The 27,900-nt window shown below is 40.2% G+C and overlaps 1 protein-coding gene across 3 annotated transcripts in view; it reads right to left on the bottom strand.

Annotated features, from left to right (window-relative positions):
• Nucleotides 1–4,580: 4,580 nt before the first annotated feature.
• The window catches only part of LCLAT1 (lysocardiolipin acyltransferase 1), a 219,367-nt gene continuing 196,047 nt past the window's right edge, over nt 4,581–27,900 (bottom strand). For all 3 annotated transcript variants that reach the window (XM_025354950.1, XM_025354949.1, XM_025354948.1), the window contains one exon: nt 4,581–8,678. In XM_025354950.1, the coding sequence (XP_025210735.1) occupies nt 8,176–8,678 (503 nt within the window). In that variant the 3' untranslated portion in view covers nt 4,581–8,175. The remainder of the gene's footprint in view (nt 8,679–27,900) is intronic.

Here is a 27,900-nt window from a genome sequence, read left to right as displayed (position 1 = left end):
TTTTTTTTTTTTTTGGAAGGAAAAGGGTGTGTGTACACATACACATGTGTGCATAGGGCAAAGAATAAAGCTGATTTATTTTTTGAGACAGAATCTTGCTCTTTCACCCAGGCTGGGGTGCAGTGGCATGATCTTGGCTACTGCAACCTCTGCCTCCTGGGTTCAAGTGATTTTCCTGCCTCCTCCTCCTCCCATGGGGGCACTACAGGCACGTGCCCCCATGCCGGCTAATTTTTGTATTTTTAGTAGAGGCGGGGTTTCTCCATATTGGCCTTGAACTCCTGACCTCAAATGATCTGCCCACCTCCGCATCCCAAAATGCTGGGATTACAGGTGTGAGCCACTGCACCCAGCCAAATAAAGCTTATGTATCTTTGCACCGTCCCTAGTCCTAAGCCGGGGCCCCACATCCAGTAAATAGTTAATATTTACTGAATGCCATCAACTTATAAATTACCTCGGCTTCAGAACACTTACGACCAAATGCTCGTTTTGCAAATGAGGGACCAGAGGCCTAGAGAGGGGAAGCCCTAAGTCTGAGGTCTTAGAAGGGCGGGCACCCTGGCTGCTCATGAGAATCACCTGGGAGCTTTTACGGCTCTGGAGGTTCAGGCTGCACACCTGACCAATGAAATCAGCGTCCTGAGGGTGGGGCCTGGATGCAGGTATTAAGGTCTGCAGGTGATTCTAATGTGCCTGGCTTAAGAGTCCTGGCCTGGGAGGGAGGAGACAGAGTCTGGCGCCAGGCTGGAGAGAGCCCTGTCTGTTCCCTGCTCACTCCCCACAAGCAGGGATGCTTGAGAGGTCATGTCAAGGGGGCTTTTGGGGAGAGCTTGCAGAGGGAGGTCTTTGGAGAGACGCTATGGTGGGAGGAGAGCTGACTGGATTTGGTGAATGTTTATCTGGAACTCTTCCTGGCTCTGCTAAGGGACTGACACTTTGGCTGGAAGACCCAGGACTGGATGAGGGGTGGCAATCCCCCTCCTACACTCCCCCAGAAGGTTCCTGAGTCCCCAGAAGCTCCCCCAGGCAGACGGCTATGGTGGGATGGTCTTCCCACACACCAGCCACTCAGCCGGCACGACCAACTGCCCAGGACTGGCTGACCTGCTGCCTGCATTGTCTAGGTGGAGCCCTACACCAATTGCTTCAGAAGTAGACTCGAAACTACTTACCGTAAGTAACAAAACCCTTAAGCTTATGTAGCACTTACCAGACTATTAGGAAGATGAGCTTCCATTTTCACTCTTAACAAATATACCCCAAAGTAGGTATTGTCTTGTTTTTTTGGTGATTGACTTATTTCACTTAGTATAATATCCTCCAGATTCATCCCCGTCACAAATAATAGTTCCCTTTTTTTAAGGGTTGAGTAATATTCCAGCGTCTGTGTGTATGCGTCTATCTACACAACACGTTGTGTTTATCCATTCATCCACCAGTGGATATTTGTGTTGCTTCCTCCTTTTGGTGCTTGTGAATAATGCTGCTATGAACATGGGAACAGATAAGGTGGTAACCAGTGTAATTGTACCATGGACTATTCAATCAGTTCCCCACCACAGACATTAGGTTGTTTCCAGTATTCTTATGGAGAGGGCTGTGGACTTTTGTTTATGCACCTTACAATTATCTTTGTTTTGGCCAGTGTACTGTTAGAATAGGTTCTTAGAAGCAGCACTGTGGGACAAGGGTAAATGTGTAACAATTATGTTAGACCTTGGCGAGTTCTCTTCTGCTCAAGTATAGAAGAGGGCATGGTGAAATCACCTAACCTAGGCTTCTTGAGGGTACACATGTTGAGCCCACTTTTCTAAGAGTTCAGATACTAATATTTTGGTGAATCATTTCAAAGTAATTTTATTCTTATCAAAAAATCTATTTTCCAGAAGTAGATGGGCTTGCACTTCTATTATTATTATTATTATTATTATTATTATTATTATTATTATTTTTGAGACAGAGTCTCGCTGTGTTGCCCAGGCTGGAGTTCAGTGGCGTGATCTCAGCTCACTGAAACCTCTGTCTCCTGGATTCAAGCAATTCTCCTGCCTCAGCCTCCTGAGTAGCTGGGATTACAGGTGCCCACCGCCATGCCCAGCTAATTTCTGTATTTTTAGTAGAGACAGGGTTTCACCATATTGGCCAGGCTGGTCTTGAACTCCTGATCTCAGGTGATCCACTTGCCTCATCCTCCCAAAGTGCTGGGATTACAGGCGTGAGCCACCGCACCTGGCCTTCAATTATTATTATTTTTAAATTTTAAATTTGTAAACTTCTCCACCCAGCTTTCATTTAGAACCGGATGCTTTATGAATAACTTCAGGCAATCACCATTAAGAATGTATTGTGCAGAAAGAATGGCTGAGCTGAACACTGTTTGGGGTAAGAGAAATATTAGATACCCTTATCTAGGCTTTCCAGAGGCTTATAATCCAATGGAGGTGATAAGACGGAAACATAACTGGAACATAAGACAGCTTGGAATACAGTCAAGCGAGAGCTGCAGAGAAGTATCACCCATGGTAGGAGGAGGACATTTCAAGCTAGATTGATCAGGATAAGCTTCAGAGAAAAAGTGGGATTCAATGAGACTGGGGCTGGTTAAGCAAGCACCTTTCACAAATGAGAAATATGTGCAACGTTGGGAAAGGGAGAGAGGACATGAGGTTTGGGCAACCAGTTGCGCTGGTATGAAAAGGTTCGCACAGGAGAAAATGCCTGGGAACAAGGTTAAGGCTGGGCTAGAGGACCCAGGGGAGGCAGAGGAGTCTGGACTGTCCAGCAGTTGGAAGGAAGCACTGAGTTACAAGAAGGGAAGCTCCATGATACGACTGGTGTCGCAGGATGATCAAGGAACAAGTCTAGTGCACCAAGACTGGCGTGGGGAGAATGTGGGAGCAGGAAACTGATGGGATGTTGCCAGACCTGCCCAGGTCTGATGCAATAGTTGTGGTGTGCAGAACAGAAGTAAGGGCGGCCCTGAAGAGGAAGACGTGGCTGGTAGTGACAGCTTGAGTGTCAAGGAAGGAGGGAACTGCCTCTGCCAACAGGGAGAGCCGTTAGAGCTGTAGTATTTACACTTCAAGAAACTTCCCATAAGGAAATGCTCTCAATACTGATCTGTGTGGAGGCAATGACTGAATAATTCAGATGGACCAATTGTTGATGAGATTGTCCAGACACAGCTATGGAGAACCCTTAGGTTCCCAGATATCCCCTGGTGTGGATGGACAAGGCTGCCCAGCCTCTTGATGTCTCTCACTGCACAGGAAATCACAGTCATTTGCTCCAGCCTCCCTCCACTGGGAGGTTGGGAAGTTTGATAGTTGTGGTGGACATTTGTGGTCATTTGGCCATCCAGTGTCAGTTCATCCTGTTCTTGATAACAAGTGTTTAATTTTTGTCTTAAAATTCATCCCTCCCCCATCCATGCAGTCCAGGTTACTCAACAGGCTCCGCAAGTAACCCAGCGCTGTTAACACACATCATGTATCTGGGCAATTGACTGGTTCAGGAATGGGCACTGAAACCCAATACGGGGTTGTTGTTGAGCCACAGGGGCAGCAGTCTCTCTTGTTCTTTCCCACTGGACTTGAACCTGAGAGGATGCAGGGCTGAAGTGGCTGCAGGCATCATGCCACCCCACATGGATCCTGCAGATCAACCCAAGGACAACACAAGTTGTCTCTTTAGTAATTTAGTTTAAAAATATTTGAGTATGAAGAGTGCACTGTATATGTGTGGATTAGTATCTTATGTCCATTCCAGGACGTACTAGCCGGAATTTGAAGCCCTCACTAGAAATCCACCCTCCAGAGAGGGTTGCTTAAGCCTTTTCTATAATTTATCAGTGAAAAAAATAACGCTGAAGGTGTAAGTAGGTGGTGAGAAACAAAGCCCTCCTCTTCCTTTTGCTTAAACGGAGGACAGGAGTCCCACAAGCACTGGTGCTCTTGGGGCCGGGCCTGTGCTCTTCTGGTCCTGCATTTCCCTTTCCCAGGGAATAACGCTGTGGACTCCCCTCCACATGAATCTATCACACAAGGTGCTCACTTGAGAAGACAGAGTGGGGCATTGCAGAAGGCCCCATTACAAGAGACTCCATGATTCTCATGTGTTTGTTTGCTAAACACATTTTTATACATTTGTCAGCTTTGGGTCCAAGATAGTTATATACTCCCCGATGTGAGGTCAGGGACCGGGGCACAGAGTCCCATTTATCTTAGCTAAGAGTTGGTGATGCTGATATTTATGTAAGATCCCACATTTGTGGAACAACCAAATTGTTCTCAATAGCAAGGCTGTGCTAAGAGATGGAGGAAAAGCAAGTTCTGATGACATTCGTTGAGTCCTGAATTCAATTGTGGTGCCTGGACTTTTTCAGTTGTGGGGGTAGTACATTATTTTCTTGATTAGGCCACTTTTCTTGACATCTGTGGGAAAAAAAGAGACCTAACTGGCCAGCTTTTTCCTTAACACTAGACACTGCAATGCAAGGCATTGCGGGGGTTGGGGAAGTAGCACCTTCACCTGCAGTTACTTGTTGTTCCTGCAAAAACAGAACGTAACACGCATGCAAACTATTTAATTCACTCCTTTATTCTGGGATGTATATTACAGATAACACAACTCAAATACACCATCAGACATTGAAAACTAAGGCCTTTCTGTGAGTTATTTTAAAAACTTGGTGTTTTGCACATAATGATCTTTAAAAAAAAAAAGAATTACCACAACCAAGATTCTCTTCTGAAATGAAAATTTAATGTAGGTACAGGATAACTTTAGGGCTATAACTAATCTGAAGCTTATCAGGTAGCAAAACCATTTTCGTTTTCTACAGCATAAATAACAGCTCTAAGGCAACCACTACCTCAGCATGAAGCTCACTTCTCCACCTCAGAGTAGTGTTTACCTGCTACAGTGACCAGTGTTTAGAGACCATTTCCCTTTCAGTAGCAAAGAGAGACTTTACCTAAGAAACAGACTACATACTACAGAATCCTTGGAACAAGAAAAAGAAAGGGAGCTGTAACTAAGGCACTGAAAGCACATTATTTGTATAAAGAAATGTAAACAATTTAACACCAACGGGCTCCCTCCGTTGGAGTCTTTATTGTAAATGCACACAGGGGCATCAGAGTCAGGGCTAGAGTCTGAAGTCTGGGTGAAACAAATGTTTCTGCAGAGTTCAGAGTCTTGGCTGCCAATATATGATTTCTAACATGGTGCAGTTGAATTAAGTAATTTCAAAGTGACTCAAGCGGAAGCTGTTATTTCCCTTGAATCTGAGTTTTAATAGTATTAACAAACAAGGATTTTATAGGAGTCCTAAATTTACGGGCTCTTTTTTAACATTTATTTGCATCTTTTATCAAGTTCTTCTAATGAATTTTAGGATTATTTTGGCTTATTTCATCAAGGAAGTTTGGTATAAGAACTTGTTACCTAATGAGTGCCCTTCCTTGTGAGTTCATATTTTAAGTAGCATGGTTCATGTCATAAATAAACCACACTTGCTTTAACACCATTCAGAATGGTACATTTAACAATTGGACATATAGCACTGTAAACAATTCAAAGTCCATTGAGCTTACCATGAAAGAACTGGAAGTGCATACGTAGGAACTTGTCCTGCTGCAGACAAGCAGCTGCTCTGGCTCTGGTGTGGTGAGGTGGGCAGGTGTGGAAGGGAGAATTCCTGAGGCCAGTCACAATTATTGAAGCTAAATTAATTTCTTCCTGACACTTTAGTATTAATTCTAAGTAGTTCTAAGTTCTAAACCATTAACTGTATAGTTCTTTAATTTTTTTAAATCAAAGAAGAAAAAGACTTTCACACAGATGAATGTATAGGAAAACACAAATAATGACAATTTTTAAGAGCCTCATTGCAAAAAAAAAAAAAAAGAAAGAAAAAAGGACAATTACTTTTGGAGTTACTATCTCTAATTCTTAAAAAGCAAGTACAGTGTCTATATCCCTAAGTTTTAGTGCTATACAGCATTAAATGTACTTTATGAATTTGGGGTAGGTCAAGTTTGTATTTTATCTTAAACATGTTTTCTATGATGAAAAGGAACAAAATTGTAAAAAACGAGATTTTCCCTTCTAAGGTTTCAAAGCATTAGAGGGCATGCAATGAAATGTTGTTACACCTTGAACAATGAGCCTCTTGAGTTTGTAGGAAGGGCAGACGGGCTCCATTACCAACTTTGGGGTAGAAAGCACAGCTCTCCTCTTACCCAGCACAAATGCAATCCTGATTATAAAACTACTTGTGTTCCTAAATACAACCAAAGGAAATCTTAGAGAAACATGAATTAGAAACCTCTTTTATTAAGGGGAAACAACCAAAAAAGGTGCTTTTTTAAAAAAAAAAAAGAAAGAAAACAAGCCATAAAACCATGAAGTTAAAGAGCTGGGTCTGGAGCAGATGTGCATAATAACTAGCTGCTCCCAGCAGGATCAGAAACAGCTTTGGGGGAGCTGCGGAATATGGGTTGGTGTGTTTCAGAAGAGGCACCAGTTAATACTCTTCCAATAAAAATGATGTGTCCAACAGTGTTCAGCCTAGACCAGTGCTTTCTCACAGAATCTGCTTGGCAAGTTCAGTTCACAATGTGTTTACCTTTCATGGCAATGCATGATGCAATTATTGGGTAGGTCACTGTCAAGCAAAAATGAGATGTAATTAAAGAGAAGGCATTCATGCCCAAAGAGTACATAAAGCAGTAAGTAGTTTCTGAGGCTGGTTCAGTGCAGAAGTAAAACTGACAGGTTTGCTAACAGCTAAAGACTTTTAATTGCCTCATATTTTCTGCAGCTCTGACCAGCATCCCTCTTACATGACAAAAAACAAAAAACAAAAAACCAAAAAAAACAAAATAAACAAAAAGTGTGCAGCTCCAACAGAGTGAAAATGACAACAACACTTTTCTTTTGCCTCAGAAGGAGACTGGTGCTTGGTGTGCTGGATTTTCCACTGACTCCAAATGATAAGAATATTTGGGCAACAACTGGTCAAAAGGGGGTTTAAATATTACTATTGAAAAAGGAAGGCTAAAACTAAAAAGAAAGGTCACTTGCTATCATTATAAAGGATTAATTTTTGTGTTTTCATTTTGGTTTTAAGGTAAAATTTGTCAAGGCTACAAGGGGTTGAATAATTTAGGATAAACCATTACCGCCCTGTCTGCAAGCCATTTGTTGTTTTAATGGTAGATGTTAGATACCCACACAAATGTAGAAAAAACAACCTTCCTTTTTTGGTAGGTTGTAAAGAAATATTTCAAAAGATGGTTTCTGACTGGAATAACAGAATGTTCTAAGTGTTCCTTTAAAAAAGTATGTGACTTCATGTATACCATTTTTAACAAAAAAAGCTACACCTGCCAAAATGTTGTAAGGAAACTAGCACTAAGCATGCAATACTGAGTGTGAGAAAGGAACTTAAACTGTATTACTTCCTATCTTTTAAAATTCAAACTAAAGTTTCAAAGTGGAGAGCCTGTGGTTGCTCCCTGAGTCCAGGTTTTAGCTTCCATGAGAGAAAAGGGCACAGGTGGTTTTCTGACATCTTGGTCAGCACACGATGTTATGAATAATGAAGGGCTTCCTGTCAAAACGCTCGATCAGTTTCACGACAAGGGGGTTCTGTTTTCTGATCTTAAGGATGAGATGGGTTTGGCGCAGGAAGAAGTGTGCCAAGGGAGGGAGCCTGGGCACCACCTGCCTTAGTACCTGGAGGAACAGCGCTCACCTCAGTGAGGTGACCTGGGCAGTCCAGTAACAGCATGTGATCCGGGCCATTGTTGACGAGTTCCAGATCTGCCTCTGGTATGGGGAGTCTGTTAGGATTGGGCCTTTAAGAAAAATGTGTGTGTTCCTTGTCTGCTAAAAGCCTGATGGTTGTTTAATAATATTCTGGCCCAAGTTATTTCACCCCGATCACTCCCTGCTATGTACACAGTATCGAAATTACATTCAGAGATTAAAAAAAAAAATTGTAGCAATATTTTTCCCACAAAACTAAGTGCAAAATATCTTTAACAAATAATGATGGCAGTAAGAAATATTCGACATAGTCATGTAAAAATGCATCTGAGCTTACAAAGGTTTAGAACATTTCCAAAATATGCCCTAGGTTTTTACAAGGTAAACCTTATAATCTTACTCATTTTTCTTTGAATTTAAATGTGGCTGTTTGTGTAAAAGTCGGTAACATGCAAGTTCTATGATCTCCAGTCCACCAAATATTCTCTCTTGCAGCACAAAGATTACAATGGTGATTATAAAATACCACCGAACAAGACCATACAAATATATGAGTAGGCACATTGCAGGGCTGAACAGGGTCCAATACAGTATAGAGAGCAATTTGACCACAAAGACCCTGAGTTCAGACTTGCAAGGTGGAATGACACTCTGTCCGGTAAAATAAAAATTCTTCTCCCCTTGATAGAAGGAACGCAGCCTCTCTTCTTTCTCTTCCCACCGTTTGTGGCACCACAGTTGAAGGTCCTCCTTGGATGTGGGGAGGGTGTCTATTGGATACCGGTGGACGTGAAAGTGGATTTCCCTGGGAAAGTCTCCTTGGAGGAGGTGCTTCTCTGATTGAGGAATGTTGTGAGGATACGCCACAGTGATATCATGTATAGCATCAAGGTTCTTACCTAGGTTTTGAAAAGATAAAAACATAGATTAAGCAGTGCTCAATTTGGGTGATAATGCTGATTCACACTGCAGGGCAGCACCAGAAACTGAAAAATCAGGACAGTGTGAACCACAATGAACAAAGGTTAGAGATACTGGTGTTCCTGGACACCTCGGTCAATATTTATCAGTCATCTTTAGTTTTATTTCCTGCTTGCTAATTACCACAACAATCTTTAGAAAGAAAATATCTTCATTTGCAGAAACAGTAATCTGCCATTCTAAAACTATTAAGCACATTAACTCAAATTTGAGATGGGAATTAAACATTACAGGGCTAGCTCCTTAAACACCAACAGAATTCAGTTTTGATATCTCCTATTAATATACCCATCTCTCCAAATAAAAGTAGACTTTCTCACCTTTAACCCAATGTTACCATGATAGCTACTGAAAAGAAAAACTTAAAATCAGGCTTAGGTGGTGAGAAACGTGAAAAGTTCCATATACTTTTTTATTTTTAAAAACATCAGCTTGAGCCACAGGGGCACACACCTGTAGCCCAGGTACTCGGGAGGCTGAGGTGGGAGAATCACTATTGCCCAGGGGTTCAGCCTGGGCAATATAGTGAGACTCAGTCTTTAAAAATAAATAGATAAATAAACCTGAACTCCAAGTAAGATCCTGATCCTGTATCCTGTCATCCTGAATTTAACTTACGGGGTTAAGTGTTTTCACTTATGTGTTTTCAGCAGTCACAGGCCAGATTGCTAGACGCTGGAGATAGACAGTGAAGTAAGACATGGTCCTAAACCTCACTCAAGATGTTCTCAACATAACTGGGGAAGCAGGCATGCATAAAGGCCTAAATAGACCTTATGGGAACACATAAGGGGTTAGTAAAGGAGAGGAATGAGGTGGGGTAGTGGCAGAGCAAATGTTTCGGCAGAAAAGCACAGTGGGGATGGGAACACTAAACGTAGGCAGCAGCCATGTGTTCCAGGCCCTCATGTTATCATTCTTCAGAATTTAAACTCAATTCTGTAGGTAGCAGAGAAGCATTTTAAATGGTGGAGAACTACTTAAGGATTTCAGACAGAAGGGACCCATATGTTTCATTTTAGCAAAGATTACTCTCTGGGGGCAGTGACCCCAGAATGGTTTAGAGAGGACCAGAGGCAAAAGAGATAGAGTAGTTTGATGGCTGTTACAGTACAGCAGGCAAGAAATGGAGAGGAGGTAGGGGCCAAAAAAGACATGTCCAAAAAAGTTACGAGGAAGAACTGATGTGATACTGTACAGTGGTCAACTGGATGTGGGAGAATGGGGAGGGGGAGCAGGGAGGAGTGAATCTAGGTTTGTTTCTGGCTCAGGGTACCGAGTAGATGGTGGGGCCATAGAGATTAGAAATGTAGGTGGAGGCCGGGCGCGGTGGCTCAAGCCTGTAATCCCAGCACTTTGGGAGGCCGAGACGGGCGGATCACGAGGTCAGGAGATCGAGACCATCCTGGCTAACAGGGTGAAACCCCGTCTCTATTAAGAAATACAAAAAACTAGCCGGGCGAGGTGGTGGGCGCCTGTAGTCCCAGCTACTCGGGAGGCTGAGGCCGGAGAATGGCGTGAACCCGGGAGGCGGAGCTGCAGTGAGCTGAGATCCGGCCACTGCACTCCAGCCTGGGCGACAGAGCGAGACTCCGTCTCAAAAAAAAAAAAAAAAAAAAAAAGAAATGTAGGTGGAGTGCTGGACCTGTAAGGGACCTTGAGGATCACTTAATCCAATTCTTTATATGAGGCCAAGAAGTTTGGTATTTTGCCCAAGGGCACACGGCTTGTTGGTGTGGAGTGTCTAAATGTTACTTTCTTCTGAACCATGTTACCTTCGGTGAGAAACTTTTGATGAGGACTTTGATTACTTACAGAACCATATGAAGCAGACAAAACTAATCTGTGCTGATAGAAATCAGAACAGTCAGTGGGAAACAATGAGAAGGGAGCCTAAGGAAATTTTCTGGGTGACACACTCTAGATTCAGGTGTGGATTACATGATGCTTACCTATGTCAGAATAATCAGATTGTACATTTAAGACATGCACATTTGACGCTTTACATTTTACCTCAACAGCAGTAATAAAGATATGAAGCAATTCCCCCACATTTACCCTTTCCACTGAACGGGTTAGGTTATATTCGCTTTTTAAAAAATGGTTCTTCAAGTTTTCTGCAAATGTTTCTCAGTCTCCATTACTCTGTGATTTACTTTAGGGTAAGAACCAGGCTTCAATTTGGTTTCATAACTGAATTATAAAATAATCAGCACTTAATGAGAGCTACTTTATAAATGAAAATGCCTACATCAACAGGCTTAGATTCAAAGTTGAAAGGAGAGCCCTTCAGGAGTGCTGTATATTGTTCGTAGGGGGTAGAGGAAGTGCAAATGAAAGGCTCATTGAAGAAAGCTTCAGTGGAGCTGTATTTGAAGACAGACTAGGCCAGACCTGCTTGGCTCCAAAGAAGAGAACTGGGGGCTGGGTACGGTGACTCACACCTATAATCCCAGCACTTTGGGAGGCCAAGGCGGGTGGATCACCTGAGGTCAGGAGTTCGAGACCAGCCTAACCAACATGGTGAAACCCCATCTCTACTAAACATACAAAAATTAGCTGGGCATGATGGTGCATGCCTGTAATCCCAGCTACTTGGGAGGCTGAGGCAGGAGAATTGCTTAAACCTGGGAGGCAGAGGTTGCAGTGAGCTGAGATCACGCCACTGCATTCCAGCCTGGGCAACAAGAATGAAACTCCATCTCAAAAAAAAAAAAAAAGAACTGGGCCAGTAGTCAGAAGCCCATGGGAAAAGCTTTGTGACTTAGCTATCAAGAGGTGATTTATTTACCATTTGAGAAAGGGCTGGCTGACCACTTGCCTTGTATGCTACAGTGGGAATTTGCATGCTGAAAGGTGGGCCGTCCGATCAAGCATCCAAAAAAGACGCTATTCCATCGCTGATAGACTATGATACATTCCATAAAATGTTAATACGTCTCACCTGTTAACTCACTTGCATCAAAAAAAAACAAGCAATCTTTCGTCTGTATTACTTCATGAGAGATGAAGCTTTTCCTTGACTAGACAGTACAAGCTAGTTTAATATTTTAGAGCACTCTCTATCTGCAGACCTCAGAGGCCATTCATTTCTGCCCGCCAACTGCGACCATAATCCTTGTTTTAGTTGCCTTACCTCAATGCCACCCACCCTTTTCTTTCTCTCACATGGAGGTAAATAAGATGTCTTTGCCTCCTGTAACTTGTCATGCCAATTAGCCAGATTCAGAACTATGTTCACATTTCATTTACTTTCAAAACTCCTCTGGAATCAATACTTCTGCTTCTACCTTCTGCCCAAATACTTCTCTCCTCAATCAGGATTATAGGTCTTCATCAATATCACCTTTCACAACAGCCTTGACCAATCTCCTTTCCCCATGTAGCTCCATCTACCTTTCTACTCAGTCATTCTACACGACTGTCACAGTCAATCTTAAAATCTTAGGAACAGTTCATTCACGTGGCCCAGCCTCTCTCATACAGGTGGTTCCTAATGCTTACGGATCAAACAGTCATGTGTTTTTACAAATAGGTACTAAAATGGTGAGAAGAATGCCCCTTTCTTTCTTCCTTCTTCTTGACGATCTACAGTAAAGGTGTGTGTGTGTGTGGACCACATGTGTCTGTGGCATTATAATGTTCAGTATAGAAATGGCAAGTTTTGAGATGGCAAGTTTGATGGCACCACTGAGAAATTTTCCTTGATGAAAGATTTTAGATTCATGGCAGCACTGAGTGTGGAGGGCTGTGGACACAGACTGCCTGGGATCCTGGCTCTGCCTCTTGCTGAGTTACTCAATCTCTCTATGGCTTACTTAGTTCCTGTACCTATAAATTGCCTAAGAAGGTTGTTGTGGGGCTTAAATAGCAAATTCTCAATAAAGGCTGTTTACTAGGCTGTACTCTTTTCCTCTAACTTTAGCTCCTGGAGTCCATTGATACCAACATAGTATGTGGGGGGAAATGACAATTCAATACTGTTTCCATACCACTGTCAACAGCACTATTCGCCTGGGCCCTGAGAATGCCAGTTAGAGACCTCCTAATTTAACTTTTCTACTCAACACAAATATTCTAACGAATATTTCACAAAATTGCCAAAAATACTCTCTCTGCCTCAAATATTCAGCCTTTTTTCCTGAAGTATTTCATCTCAAATCCCTTCAATGTCTAGTTCAAATGCCAAGGGTTCTAAGAAGGAGCTTGTTCAAGTACCAAGGCCCAAAGTGGCCTTGCCTCTTGTGAATGCTTAAAGCACATGCACTGATAACCTCATTTGGGTAGCTGGTTGCCATCCTGTGCCCTTACTAGATGCTCAAGTACATTAAGGGCAAGGACCATGTCTTTTCTTTTTTAGACTTAGTAACTAGCACTAAAAAGGCTCCACTAAAAAGGCTCTAGAAATGAGTAGTTGACCAATATTTGTATGGTCTGCTATCTTCTCATCTAAAAATATAGAAGATAATTATAATGCTCTCTCCATTGAGTTGTGTTGACAATTTGGTGAGCTAATGTACAGTGAGCTCTTTGGACAGTATTTGCCATATAGTATAGGTCTTGGATAGTAGCACCTTCTATGACTTGTTCCATGGTATGTTTTTTTTTTCAACTTGGGTTCTACGAAGTCTTGGTTCTGAAAGAATTATAACAATCTTGTGAAGGGGGAAAGGGTTCACTTTACAAAAAGGTAACATTCCAAAAGTTTTTAAAAATTGCTTGTTTAAAATCTAGAACTTTGGAATGATATAATTTAATTAAAATGCCATCTATATTATAAGCAAGTAAAGAGTAACGCTGTAATGTTAGAAACTAAAAAAGACAAAGTGATTAAGGGAACTAGGTGTGGAGAGAAGGAAGAGAGTTTATACCTTGACACTCATTTCCCTGAGCAGTGCTGCAGCCTAGGCTTTCCTTAAGCATCATAGAGACTCGAAAATGTGTTAACTCCAAAAGCAAGAGAGGAGGAAATGGAGAATCGCTTTTATACATGGAGAAAGAGTCGACTATCTTGATACGTTTATATATATATATATATTTGTGTATGTATATAGCCACAGGGGTCTTGCTATGTCACTCAGTGGTCTTGAACTCAAGTGATCCTCCCACTTCATTCTCCCAAAGTCCTAGGATTACAGATGTGAGCCACCACATCTGGCCTGTCTTGATAATTTTAAAGCTTTATATTAAGTAAATGTCTCCAAACACAAAAGCCACAAAGCCACATGTAACTCTGTTCTTCTTGACTAGAAGAGCCAAATTCTGTAGAATAAGAACTGATTTCTCATATCCTATCAAGACCTTCTGGCACCATGGCCTCTGGCACAGGGAGCCAGTACCAACAGACAACTGAGCTTCCCCGTATAGGGAACAGGTAAAAGAGGTCAGCATGGCCTTGGGGCTTGGTTCATATGAAAGTGACAATAATGAAATGGATAGTCAAAAGTTGAGATGTGCCTCTTTCATTTACCATTTATAATTGGGCTAAAATACTGTAATATGTAAGAAAAAAATGTTCCTGCAGTTACAAAGGATTTATACTGCCTTTAAATCTTTTGGTATGAAAACAACAGACTTTTAAATAGGCAAATTAAGGTGGCTGCCACCAGTAAAAGCCATTTTTAAAAGATCTCATTGCTTTTTAGATGCTTTAAATTATTATTTATTTTTATTCTGAGACGGCGTTTCGCTCTTGTCGCCGGCTCACTGCAACCTCCACTCCTGGGTTCGAGTGATTCTCCTGCCTCAGCCTCCTGAGTAGCTGAGACTACAGGTGCATACCACCACGCCCAGCTAATTTTTGTATTTTTAGTAGAGATAGGGTTTCACCATGTTGGCCAGGCTGGTCTCAAACTCCTGACCTTAGGTGATCGGCCCACCTTGGCCTCCCAAAGTGTTGGGACTACAGGCGTGAGCCACCACGCATGGCCAGATGGTTTAAATTATAAATCTAGATGCTGTCTATTCTGTCATCTGCCTATATGGGGTTTAGAAAATGGGTTTGTTCTGTTTCAGACATTGTGACTATTGGAAAGTTTCATATTTTAATATTTTATAAAGCCAGCACTGTGTTAGAACAACCACACTCACTGGGGCCCATAGTTGTTTATTCCCTGGAAGAATGAAGCACTTGCTTAATATTTCAAATCTTAATTTTTAGTCTCAGAGTGAGGAAATCTTGAGTACTTTATTCATGTTTAAGTAACAGAAGCTTAAAGGCTATGACTGAATTTTACGAATGTAATATCCAGCATGAAGTGTCTCTAAGCACATCAAGCTGAGCCCATGCCTATTACAAGAGTCCCAGCTCACTGAGAATGGGAGGGAGCCCAAATCCTTACACATCTGTATGTTTAAAACAAAAGAATGGAAAGAGGCTTTTGTAGTCTCTACATGCACAGTACAGTGAAGAAATCCAGGTTTGTTCATGCCTTTGTATCGGATCCAATTACACAGTCCAATGACAGATTAACACAATTTTTTTAACCCAGTGATCTCATAACAACTAAAATTTTTCTTTCTCCATTCCATAATCAAATATATGCACACTATATAAACATGTAACTTATTTTATTTATTTATTTATTTTTGAGATGGAGTCTCGCTCTGTCCCCCAGGCTGGAGTGCAGTGGCGCAATCTTGGCTCACTGCAACCTCCGTCCCGTGGGTTTAAGCAATTCTTCTGCCTCAGCCTCCCGAGTAGTTGGGACTACAGGTGGACACCACCATGCCCCGCTAATTTTTGTGTTTTTAGTAGAGATGGGGTTTTACCATGTTGGCCAGGATGGTCTTGATCTCTTGACCTCGTGATCCGCCTGCCTTGGCCTCCCAAAGTGCTGAGATTACAGGTGTGAGCCACTGTGCCTGGCCAAAATGTAACTTATTTAAGATTACATTTGAACACCTGCTTTAAAAAAATTAAAATAAAAATCTATTTTCTATTTTCCAGATCTAAATTCACAAATCTAACTGCATGGATTAGAGTTTTGAGTTAAGTAGCTTGTCATCTAAGATGCATCCGTGTTAAAAGGAAACGCTGAGGCTGCTGATTTTGTACATTGTTTTTCAAATTAAAAAGAAAAATTACTCCAAGAAGATAAAATTTGGATTTAGTAACTCAGCAATCATTCACTGTGCCACTTTGACACAGACATGTAACAGTACATAGCTAATAATAAAGCATGACAGATTGGCACTAGTCAGTACATTTTGAAGAACAGTCTTGAATGGACTGATTCAGATATATTTAGACTAAAAATACCGATAAATATTATACCTTTCAGCTTCAAAATAAAAGGGTATGCATGAAACACTTAAAACCAACCGGTATTAAGGCTCAAACAGTACCATTTTCTTTGAGTATTAAAATACTATTGTTTCCTACTAGGAACGTTATTCATTTCTCCTACGTAAGTTGAATACTTAGGGAACAAAAGGTGCAGTCAGGCTGCTCTCAGTCCTGCCTTTGACCAGCTCTATGACTTTGGCATCCTCACTATGAGCCTTGGCTGTAAATGGACACAGCAGTCCCTACCCTCATAGGGTTTTGTGAAGAGCAAATGGGATGTGGACTTTACAGTGCTTAGAGAAGTGCCTGGCACATACTCTTCACAGGTTCTTGTTGTATCATCATTATTCTTCCTCTAGGTGGGATAATCACTGTTTCCACTTGATGTGAATTTAGATTTAGGTTGCTATCCTTTACCTTTCTTCTTTCTCTAGATTTCCTTGTCCTTTGAGAGAGATGAGTCTGTTATAGGGCATGATGTGGTTTATTCTCATCATGCAGTCCACTCCTCTCCCACAGCACAGAAGCAAAGCTGTTTAGAGGACTGACTCTGGCTCTGAGCCCTATTATGTCTGGCATATATTCCTCTCCATCCCTACTAACTCACTCCTTAGACATTTTAAGCGAAGCATAGACATTAAATTGTCCCATGGCATTCAGAATTAGAAGTTGATAATCTGTGCTCTAGGATCACTGGCCACCTGTTCTATCTTTTTGTTGTTGTTTTTTATTAAGTCAAGGATAGTACTCAATCTTTTTCTAAATAAGAACCATCTTGAGCTTCAAAGTTAACCTTCAGCTGGAAAGTTAAAACTAAAAATGGTATACCTGTGAACAGTCTTGCTTATTCAACTTCAATTTGATTCTTTACAGATAGTTTTAGAGAAAGCTATTTTCACATTTCTATCCTAAATCTGTTGCACTTTTTGTGTTTTGTATAAATGGTGAATCTTTTCAGTGCTGTTTATCTCTTCCAATGAATACTGGTTCTCTGGATCTTCAAAACAAGTGTAATTTTCTAGATAGAATAGAAATATGTCAACATGTTCCAAAATTTGACTTTAATACATTAATAGATCACTGAAAATCTGAATAAAAGTATGCACTTGCTGAGGCTGAAGTTAAAAAAGAAGCAATGTGAAATTTAAATCACAGCTCTTGGAACTCTCACATATAAAAATGAATAGCTGCAAGTGCCTAGCTATTAACAGTACTTATCTACTATGTCTATATTTTACCGATAATTTCTACAATTTAAAACCATGGAAAGTTAAGGCTGAGTACATGTTAATTTCAAGCTTCTTCAGTGAAAACATCTGAAATTTGCAAGGAATATTTTTCATACAATGCATTAAAAATAAAAGGAAAAGTAACTTTGCTACTATATTGAGCTTCCTAGCAAGTGTGATAAACATTGACCTCTACTGGATCTGGCAACATCTTGATACTTCAAGGACATCATATTATAATCACACTGGCCCTTCAGCATCCTGAATATTTCCTTTGTGAGAGATGCCAAGTGTGGTGTAGGGCATGCTGTCGTTTATTCTCTAACATTCAGTCTACTCATCTCCCATAGCACAGAAGCAGAGCCTTTAGGATACTGACCTGAGCTAATCATGGCAACCCTATATCCCTTACTGGGGACTGGTTCAGGAATAAGTTCACCACTCAATTCGGGACAATGATATATAAGAGGTGTATGTCTAGGACTTCTAGAGAAAGTTGCCTTGCTCCCAAGAGAAAGTCCTAAGAAAATCACATACAGAAAGCCACAAGAAAACCACATATAGCTGACATCATAGAGGTCAGAATGGAGACAGAAGGTACCAGGACCTTGCTTAGATGGCTGGGTGCCAAAATCTAACCTTTAAACGTACCCTATTGCTAACATTGTGGTTGTGTCAATGCATTTTCTTACCTTTCAACCTGGTTTGAATCAGGTTTTTGGCTATAAGCAGTTAAAGTACTCTAACTGATGCAGTATCAACTGGTGGGAGTTAATCATCAATTACAACTTACAGGAGAAACTCTGGCATTTTCTATTTTTGAACAGGCTTTCCATTTATTTTGAGTGTTCTATTTACCTTCTACTGTTACCCTAACAGCATGCAAATATATATATGTGGACCCTAAGGAAGCATTTCTCCAGTATCACCTTAAAGATTCATACTTTATTTCAAAGTACATTTTGGTTCATATGAGGTCAAGTCCCTTTTAGGTGACTCAATGCCATTCATCCTAAAAAGCCAATGCTGAGAAATGGACTTTTCTTAAGTGAAGAGTTGGGGTTCATAACAACTACAGACAGGCCTACATGTAGGCCTTCAAGATTATTTGAAAAAAGTAGAAGGCTGTTTTCTCTGTGCTTCATATTTAGATATAAAACTTATTTTATATTAGCATTATCACTTACTTTTTTCATGTGATACTTTATTTCTCTGAATTCGAAAAAAACATTTCCCTTATTACAAAAGGTAACAGAAGTTACTGTAGATAAGTGAAGAAAATGCAAGTTAAGTCTATAGAAGAAAAAAACTGGAATCATACCAACTGATTTCCTTTAAGGTATATATCCTTCCATTTGTTTATTCCTCCGCAAAGTATAGGTGATACTTACACACATAAAACACCTATGGAAATGGATATTGTTATAAACAATTGTATCCTCAAAATTTATGTTGATGCCCTAACCCCTACTGTGACTATACTTGGAGATAAGCCTTTAAAGAGGTAATTAAGATTAAATGAGGCAAAAAAAGTGAGGCCCTGATCCAGTACGACTGATGTCTTCATAAGAAGAGGAGGGGACACCAGGAGTGTTCATGTCTAAAGAATATCATGTGAGGACACAGTGAGAAAGTGGCCATCTGCGAGCCATGAAGGAGAGTCTTTAGGAAAAACTGACCCTGCCAACACATGATCTTGGTCTTCTGGCCTCCAAAACAGTGAGGACATAAATTCCTTTTGTTTAAGTCACTCAGTCTCAGTCTGTGTTATCGTGTTATGGCCTCTCCAGCAGACAAATACATACATAACATATGCCTTGGAAAAAAAAAATCTAGAAATGGAACCATACTATAATACTGTTGTATAATTAATTTTTCGTGCATCTTTCCATTGATGCCGTTAAAGACTTTCTAAAACATGTTATAGATGCACAGTATTTGATTATATAGATATCACATAAAAAAGTTTTCATATTTCTAAGTTGTTTCCACAAAAGTCACATTTAAATAGATACCTCCATAACAAGAATATGAACACCTTAACTAAAAAGAATATGAACACCTTAACTAAAAAGGATATGAACACCTTAATAAGCTTTAGCTATATATTGGAAACTGACCAGAAACATCAATTTAAATGCACACCAAGAATGTATAATAGTGCTTTCCTTTTCACACTTTTACTAATACCTGGTATTGTAATTTTAAGAAATTTGCTCAAGTATATCATTTTGTATATTTTTTTTCTTTTTCTTTTTTTTTTTTTTGAGATGGAGTTTTGCTCTTGTTGCCCAGGCTGGAGTGCAATGGCACAATCTCGACTCACTGCAACCTCCACTTCCCAGGTTCAAGTGATTCTCCTGCCTCAGCCTCCCGAGTGGCTGGGATTACAGGCACGCACCACCACGCCCGGCTTTTTGTATTTTTAGTAGAGACGGGGTTTCACCACGTTGGCTAGGCTGGTCTCGAACTCCAGACTTCAGGTGATCCACCTGCCTCAACCTCCCAAAGTGCTGGGATTACAGGGGTGAGCCACCACGCTCGGCCTCATTTTGTATTTTTATGTCTTTGATGAGAAAAAATAAGCTTATTGGAAAAACACAGTAGTAATATAATGTATTTGTCATCTTCTTATGGCTTTGCAAGAGTTCTTTACCCTCTACCATGTAGACAGTAAATGTTTTCTACATACTTATTTTGCCATATAGCCACTCTTGGGTTTACTTTGTTGGATTTGCTCCTCTGTAAATGCAGCTTCATTTTCTTTATCCATTTTCTATAAGTTGTTTGTCACCATCTAGTCAATTTGCAAAGTCCCTTCTTTATCACAGATTATTAGTTCTCTGTACACTGTGTGGCAAGTATTTTCATAAGTCCATTATCTATTGACTTCATGGCATCTTTTCCAACACGTGTGTGTGTCTAGTCAAGAAAATTTCTGTTATAGCTTCTGGATTCCTAGTCTTGTCTGTCAGTCCCTAAATTATACATGTATCCTTTATTTCTCTGAAAGATGAAATACGTTTTTTTCTTTTAGCTTTATAATCCAGCTTTACTTTCTTTCAAATAGATATCAGTTTTTCAAGCAAAACAACTCTTTTCTCCTTGTATTGAAATACCAACTTGGTATTTCAATTATGGCACCAATCTCCTTTCCTCTTGTATTAAAATACCAACTTGGTCATTTATTAAATTCTCACATATGTAGTTATCTAGTTTCCCTTCTCTCTTCTACTCCACTGATCCGTGAGTATTCCTGCTTCTAGACCACACTGTTTTTCTTAGTGACTCAATATCTGGTAAAGCAACTGTGCCTTTGTATTCTTTTTCAAACTAGACTTGGCTTCTCCTGGGAAACTGTTTTGCAATACAAACTTGAAGAGCATTTAATTCAATTCCAAAACAAATACCTTATACCCTTCCCAAAAAACTTGTCCTGCAATTGTATTGCATATATTTACATAACAATTTTGGAAGAATTGGCAATTTTCTATCGTCTTCTCATCCAAGAAAATGGCTTCTCTTTCCATTTGAGCAAATGCTCAAATCTTATTTTATGTCTTCTAATAAATTTCATTTTCTTCACATAGCTTCTGTGACGACCTTTTTAAAAAATTTATTCCTAAACAATTTCATAATTTTTGTCACATAATTGTGAATAGAACATAATTGTGAATACAACATGTGTTTCTATTTCTGTTTTAAGGTAATCACTGCTAGAATAGGGACAAATCTATTGTTGTATGTTTATCTGCAGCCAACTTACAGTTTTTTTTTATTGTAATTAAACTTTTAGTAGACTTTTTGACCTTATAGATTGCAGCAAAAATGGTTTTATGGTCAATTTTACAGTCTTTTGGTAGTTTTATTACTTTCATTAACATTTACTTAAAGTTTTGAATTTAAAATGTGGGTTTTAAAATGAGATCTTTAGCATATAAGATGCTTACTGCTGAGTTTTGGTAAAACTCATATTAAAGTAGTTAACTTCTATTTTATTTTCCTAGTGTTTATTAGGAATGGCTTGACTTTATCAAATATCTTTTCAGCATCTAACAGTAGAATTTTGTTTTAAAGAAAATATTAGTCAAAGACCTATATGAACCAAAGTCTTAGCAGTTAAAAGGAAAGAAGTGCAAAGAGAAATTGAAGAATAATAAAATTATAGTATAGGCTTCACTATTTCTACCATAACTGAACAACTACAGTAGATAAAAACTAGTTAAATAAAGGAACTGAATAGCTATTGATAAATTTGGCTTAATAGATTTATACAGACCTGTGAGAAAATATTTTAAATGGTCCATTTTTTTAAGGCATGGTAAGTCTAAGTACTGGCAGCCAGCTGCGAACATAATAAACTGCATGACTCATGTACCTAGAAGGTCACAATAAGCAAACAGAATGTAGAGGAGGGGTCAGCCTATAAAAGGGAAGAAAGTTTCGTTATTGGGAAATCGAAACTTAAGTGGAGAAGGAGACCAGGGTATAACCTTGGCGGATAATGAAACTTTGGTGACATCAGAGAAGATTGTAACCCCATAGTACTTGACCAGTGGGGAACTGGTGGAGGGACTTGTGTGCTAGGAGATAAATTATCTGCTGTAGCTGCCCTGGGTGTGCCTGCCCACCAGACACTCGATCTTGCAAGACCCTATTAAAAAGTCTCACTTTTGCTGTTCTTTGTGCCTCCAAGTCCATTCTTTGGGTTTGGACGGGTGAGTGTGTTTCTCACAGACCCATTTGATACTCAAAAATATTTTAAAGGTGTTAGTAACCATGAGCATTTATAAAAATCTGATTACTTACCTAGTGGCAAGACAATTTAAACACATTTTGCCAAAACTGAGACTTTATGATGCACATTCTGACATCAAGATTCCATAAAAATAATAAAATAATATTCCTCTTTTAATAAAAACTTTAGATAAACCATGGATAAAAGATAAAAGGAAAATTACGAATTATCTAAAAACGAATGAAAAAGAGAATCTATAGGATATAATGAAGACAGTAATAAAAAGAAAAATTTATGACCTTACATGCTTCATTACTAAAAGGGGAAAACTGAAAAAGAGGAACTACTCATATTGAAAATTAGAGGGAAAAAAAATTACTAAAGATAAAAAGCAGTACTTAATAAAGTAAAACTAAAAAATAAATGCAGAAGTTAGTTATTTGATAAGATGAAGAAGATACTTAAACCCTATGGATCTGACTGAGGGGAAAAAGCATAAATATTTAAGATTACAAATAGTAAAGAAAACTAAAATCATAATACGGAAGAGTTTAAAGGATTATGAAAACATGAATCTACACATGATAAAAATCACAAAGACTTGTATACAACACATACATGTGTAAATTCATGTACTCATAATCCTTTAAATTCATATACCTTCTTTGTTTTCAATATCATTTTTGAGAGAGGGCATTCAAAATTCAATGTGAAAACAAGAGCAGTAACAAAGTATATTTTATCTTACTGTTGGGCCCAACAATTTGTTTACAAGTTGCCAAAACCCCTGCAAATGAAACAATAAAAGCCTAAAAGAAGCATGAGCATGTGCATAATCTACTAATTTGCTGGTCTTTGAAATAAATGAGACCAGAGACAGCATACTATTATCGTTTCTATGCTCTGATGTTAGGATTGAAGATGATTAATGATGCACATGGCTATTACTATTTATTGAGTGCCTCTGATGTGCCAGGCATTATTCATGCAACCAATTATCTACAGAGCACTCACTGTGCCAGTCACAGCTGTAGTCATCTGGGGCACATGGTTGAACAGAAAAAAAAATGCTTGCTCTTACAGAGTTTATCAGTGCACACAGTCACTTTTAAGTATCGTAGGAGCCCTTGAGAGATTATTTCTTTTATAGTTGCAGAAACTGAGCCACAGAGAAGTCACTTGTTGAAGATCACAGTTAGTGGTCAGTTCTGTGTGACTCTAAATAAAGCCTTTCCACTATGCTACTCTACTTTCTAAAAATGGCATACTAAGAGCAGGAGCTACAGAGTCAGACTGACCTGGTTTTGTAGCCATCAAAACCATAGCAGACTGTTTAAATTACATTCTTGTAAATCTAGAAAATACATGATAACAAAACAGATTAACCCTGTAAAAATATGCCCCAATATAAAGTCTAATGTTGTTAATCTCCCTACCATCTTTCTGTGTGATTTTGCTTATAACAGAGTTTACTACAATTTCTTTTCTCCATTGAGAGGAAAAGTAAATTTGGCTGAAGATGGGATATTATCAGTGAGGTAGGGGGCAAGCTGCTGTCTTCAGGAGTAAGACAACTAGAGAGTAGAAGGTGAATGTCTCTGGTTAAGTTACAGATGGCAGTTTTGTCTTTTCCATGGCCCTGGTTGTAATAGCTCTCATTTCATTTGTAACTGAGCTTATTTGGATCTTCTCTCTTCATTTTTTGGTTAATCTCACTAATGGTCTATCAATCTAATTTAACTTTGCAAATAGCCAGCTTTTTGTTTCATTTATCTTTTGTATTTTGTGTTTGTTTCAGTTTCATTTAGTTCTGCTCTGATCTTGGTTATTTCTTTTGTTCTGCTGGGTTTGGGTTTCGTTCTTGTTTCTCTAGTTCTTTGAGGTGTGACCTTAGATTGTGCTCTTTCAGACTTTTTGATACAGGCATTTAATGATATGAACTTTCCTCTTAGCACTGCTTTTGCTGTATCCCAGAGGTTTTGATAGATTGCATCACTATTATATTTCAGTTCAAATAATTTTCTAATTTCCATCTTCATTTCATTGTTGACCCGATGATCATTCCAGAGCAGGTTATTTAATGGTCCGTGTATTTGCATGGTTTTGAGGGTTCCTTTTGGAGTTGATTTCAGTTTTATTCTGCTGTGGTCTGTGAGAGTACTTGATATAATTTCGATTTTCTCAAATGTATTGGGACTTATTTTGTGGCCTATGATACAGTCTATCTTGGAGAATGTTCCAGGTGCTGATGAGTAGAATGTATATTCTGCAGTTGTTGGGTAGAATGTTCTGTAAATGTCTGTTAAGTCCATTTGTTCTAGGGTATAATTTAAGTCCATTGTTCTTTGTTGACTTTGTCTTGATGACCTGTCTAGTGCGGTCAGTGGAGTATAGAAGTCCCCCACTATTATTGTGTTGCCATCTGTCTCATTCTTAGGTCTAGTAGTAATTGTTTTACAAATTTGGGAGCTCCAGTGTTAGATGCATATATATTTAGGACTGCGATAGTTTCCTGTTGGACCAGTCCTTTTATCATTATATAATGTCCCTCATTGTCCTTTTTAACTGGCTGTTGCTTTAAAGTTTGTTTTGTCTGATATAGGAATAGCTACTCCTGCTCACTTTTGGTGTCCATTTGCATGGAATATCTTTTCCACCCCTTTACCTTAAGTTTATGTGAGTCCTTACATGTTAGGTGAGTCTCTTGAAGACAGCGGATACTTGGTTGGTGAATTGTTTTCCATTCTGCCATTCTGTATCTTTTAAGTGGAGCATTTAGGCCATTTACATTCAATGTTAGTATTGAGATGTGAAGCACTATTCTATTCATTGTGCTAGTTGTTGCCTGAATATCTTTTTTGTTTTCCTCATTGTGTTATTGTCTTATAGGTCCTGTGAGATTATGCTTTAAGGAGGTTCTATTTTGGTGTATTTTGAGGATTTTTTTTCAAGATTTAGAGCTCCTTTTAGCAGTTCTTGTAGTGTTGGCTTGGTAGTGGTGAATTCTCTCAGCATTTGTTTGTCTGAAAAAGACTGTATCTTTCCTTCGGTTATGAAGCTTCTTAGTTTCGCCGGATACAAAATTCTTGGCTGGTAATTGTTTTAAGAAGGCTAAAGATGGGACCCTAATCCCTTTTAGCTTGCTGGGTTTCTGGTGAGAAATCTGCTGTTAATCTGATAGGTTTTTCTTTTACAGGTTGGTTTCCTGATGTGTTTGCCTTACAGTTCTTAAGATTCTTTCCTTCATCTTGACTTTAGATAACCTGACAACTATGTGCCTAGGTGATGATCTTTTTGCAATGAATTTCCTGAGTATTCTTTGAGCTTTTTGTGTTTGGATTGTAGGAACCGAGCTGTCGATTCCCTCCTGGGCAGGGGTCGCCGCGAAGGAACACCCGACACGGGAGTCACAGCAGAGAGTTATTTATTACTAGCGCGCTAGGGTCCCAAGCTCTAAGTTGGCCCTGGGACCCTGACTGCTTGTTACAGGCTGTTTATATAGGCAAACACAAGTTCAAACACAGCTTATGGCGCGAAATTCAAACAAAGCTTAAGGCGCAAAATAATTGGGTCTAGCTATGGCCTGAGCAAGGTGTCTTGTTCTAATTGGTTAGAGCAGGACCTTATGAGGTTCTTTCCTGGAGTTGTTGATTCTGGGAACTTCCAGGCAGGGTGGGTCCCCCGGAATTGGCAGGGTGGGACCCCATGAGGTTGTTTCCCAGAATTGGCAGGGTGGGACCCTATCAGGGTGGGACCCTATCGAGGCAGGGTGGGACCCTATCTAGGGCCACCTGGTGCTAATTTTTTAAGTTTTATGAGGCCTAGTTTCAGGATGTCTAGATTTCTAGCAAGGCCAGGGAAGTTTTCCCTGATTCTTCCCTCAAATATGTTTTCCAAACTTTTACATTTCTCTTTTTCCTTGGGAACACCAATTTTTCTTACGTTTTGTTGTTTAACATAATCCCAAACTTCTGGGAGGCTTTTTTTCTTTTTTCCCATTCTTTTTCCTTTGTCTTTGTTATTTTAAGCCTTGTCTCAGCTCTGAAGTTCTTTCTTCTGTTTGATTCTATTGCTGAGACTTTCCAGTGTACTATGCATTTCTCTAAGTGTGTCCATTTCCAGAAGTTTTTTTATCTATGCTATCTATTTCTCTGGATAGCTTTCTGTCCATATCCTGTCACATTTAGAAAATTTCTTTGAATTGGTATTCACCTTTCTCTGGTGCCTCCTTGAATAGCTTAACACTCGACCTTCTGAATTCTTTTACTGGCAATTCAGAGATTTTGCCTTGGTTTGGATCCATCACTGGTGAGCTAAAGTGATATTCTGGGGCTCTTAAAGAACCTTTTTAAATCATATTATCAGAATAGTTTTTCTGGCTCCTTCTCATTTGGATAGACTATGCCAGAGGAAAGACTGGGGGCTCAGGAGCTGCTGTTCAGATTCTTTGGTCCCATGGGGTGCTCCCTTGATGTGGTACTCTCCCCCTTCCCCTGGAGATGAGGCTTCCGGAGAGCTGAACTGCAGTGACTGTTATTTCTTTCCTGGGTCTAGCCACCCAGCGGAGCTACCAGGCTTCTGGCTGGTTAATGGGGAATGTTCGCAGAGTCGTGTGATGTAATCCATTTTCAGGTGTCTCAGTCGTGGATACCAGCACCTGATCGGGGAGTGCACTCCGAGGGTCCTTGGTTGTAGTTTTGTTTAGTGTGCTGTTTTTTGTGTTGGTTCACTTCCAGCCAGGAGGTGGCGCTTTCCAGAAAGCATCAGCTGTGGTAGTATAGGGAGGATACAAGTTTGCCCTAGGGCCGTCTGGATAAGTATTTGGGTTTCTCAGGTGGTAGGAGGGACAATAGAGCTCTCAAGAAATTTATGTCCTTTGTCTTCAGCTATTAGGACAGGTCTCAGAGAAAGACCATCAGGTGAGGCCAGGGTTAGGCTGGTCTGAGCTCAGGCTCTACTTGGGCAGGGCTTGCTGTGGCTGCTGTGGGGGATGGAGGTGTGGTTCTCAGGCCAATGGACTTAGGTTCTGAGGAGGATTGCGGCTGCCTCTGTTGTGTCACACAGGTCGCCAGGGAACAGTGACAGGCCACACCCAGCTCCCATGCAGCCTGAAAGGCTGGTCTTACTCTTCCGGTGTCCCCTCCAAGTTTATTTCCAGGCAGCCGGTGAGCAGGGCTGAGAACCTGCCCCAGGCTACAACCCCCCTCACTGAGAAAGCAAGCAGGCCTTTCAGGTTTTGTACCTCCCAGTCTGCCGCATCTTCTGTGATCATATCTGCACTCCCTGTTTGCCACCTTCACCAGATTCTGTCCAGGAAACTTCACATTCCATCAAAGTTGTTACAAAGTTCAGCTGGAAGATTCCTTTTCCCTGTGGTCTTTCCCCAATTCCACTGGCAGTCCTCCCCAAGGGCCCCTGGGAGACAAAGTCAGAAATGGCTTCCCTGGGAATGAGAGTGCCCACAGGGCTCTCCCCACTGCTTCCTCTACCCCTGTATTTTGCTTGGCTCTCTTAAATTCATCTCAGCTCCAGGTAAGGTCAAATCCATCTCACATGATCTGGACCTTCAGGTTCCCCTTCTCACACTTTGGTCGCTCACAGATTTTTGGTTGTCTCACGGAGCCTGCAGTGGCAAGCTGCTTCCTTCAAGGGGTCTGTGGATTCTCTCAGCTTTCTTGGATCAAAAGCCCACGATGTGAGTCTCTACAGGCTGCTCTGTCCATCCGAGTCAGCTGCGAGTTAGTTCTGCCTCCTACCTGCCATTTTTTCCCCCTGTCCTTTCTTATAAGGTCACTCATCTCTTTCATGAGGGTCTTCATTCTTACAAGCTAATTTCCCCCAAAGGCCCCACCTTCTAATAAATATGTCACATGGGAGATTGAGGC

Source organism: Theropithecus gelada, chromosome 13 (assembly GCF_003255815.1).
Source record: "Theropithecus gelada isolate Dixy chromosome 13, Tgel_1.0, whole genome shotgun sequence".
Lineage (NCBI taxonomy): Eukaryota > Metazoa > Chordata > Mammalia > Primates > Cercopithecidae > Theropithecus > Theropithecus gelada.
This window is presented reverse-complemented; position numbering and strand designations above follow the sequence as displayed.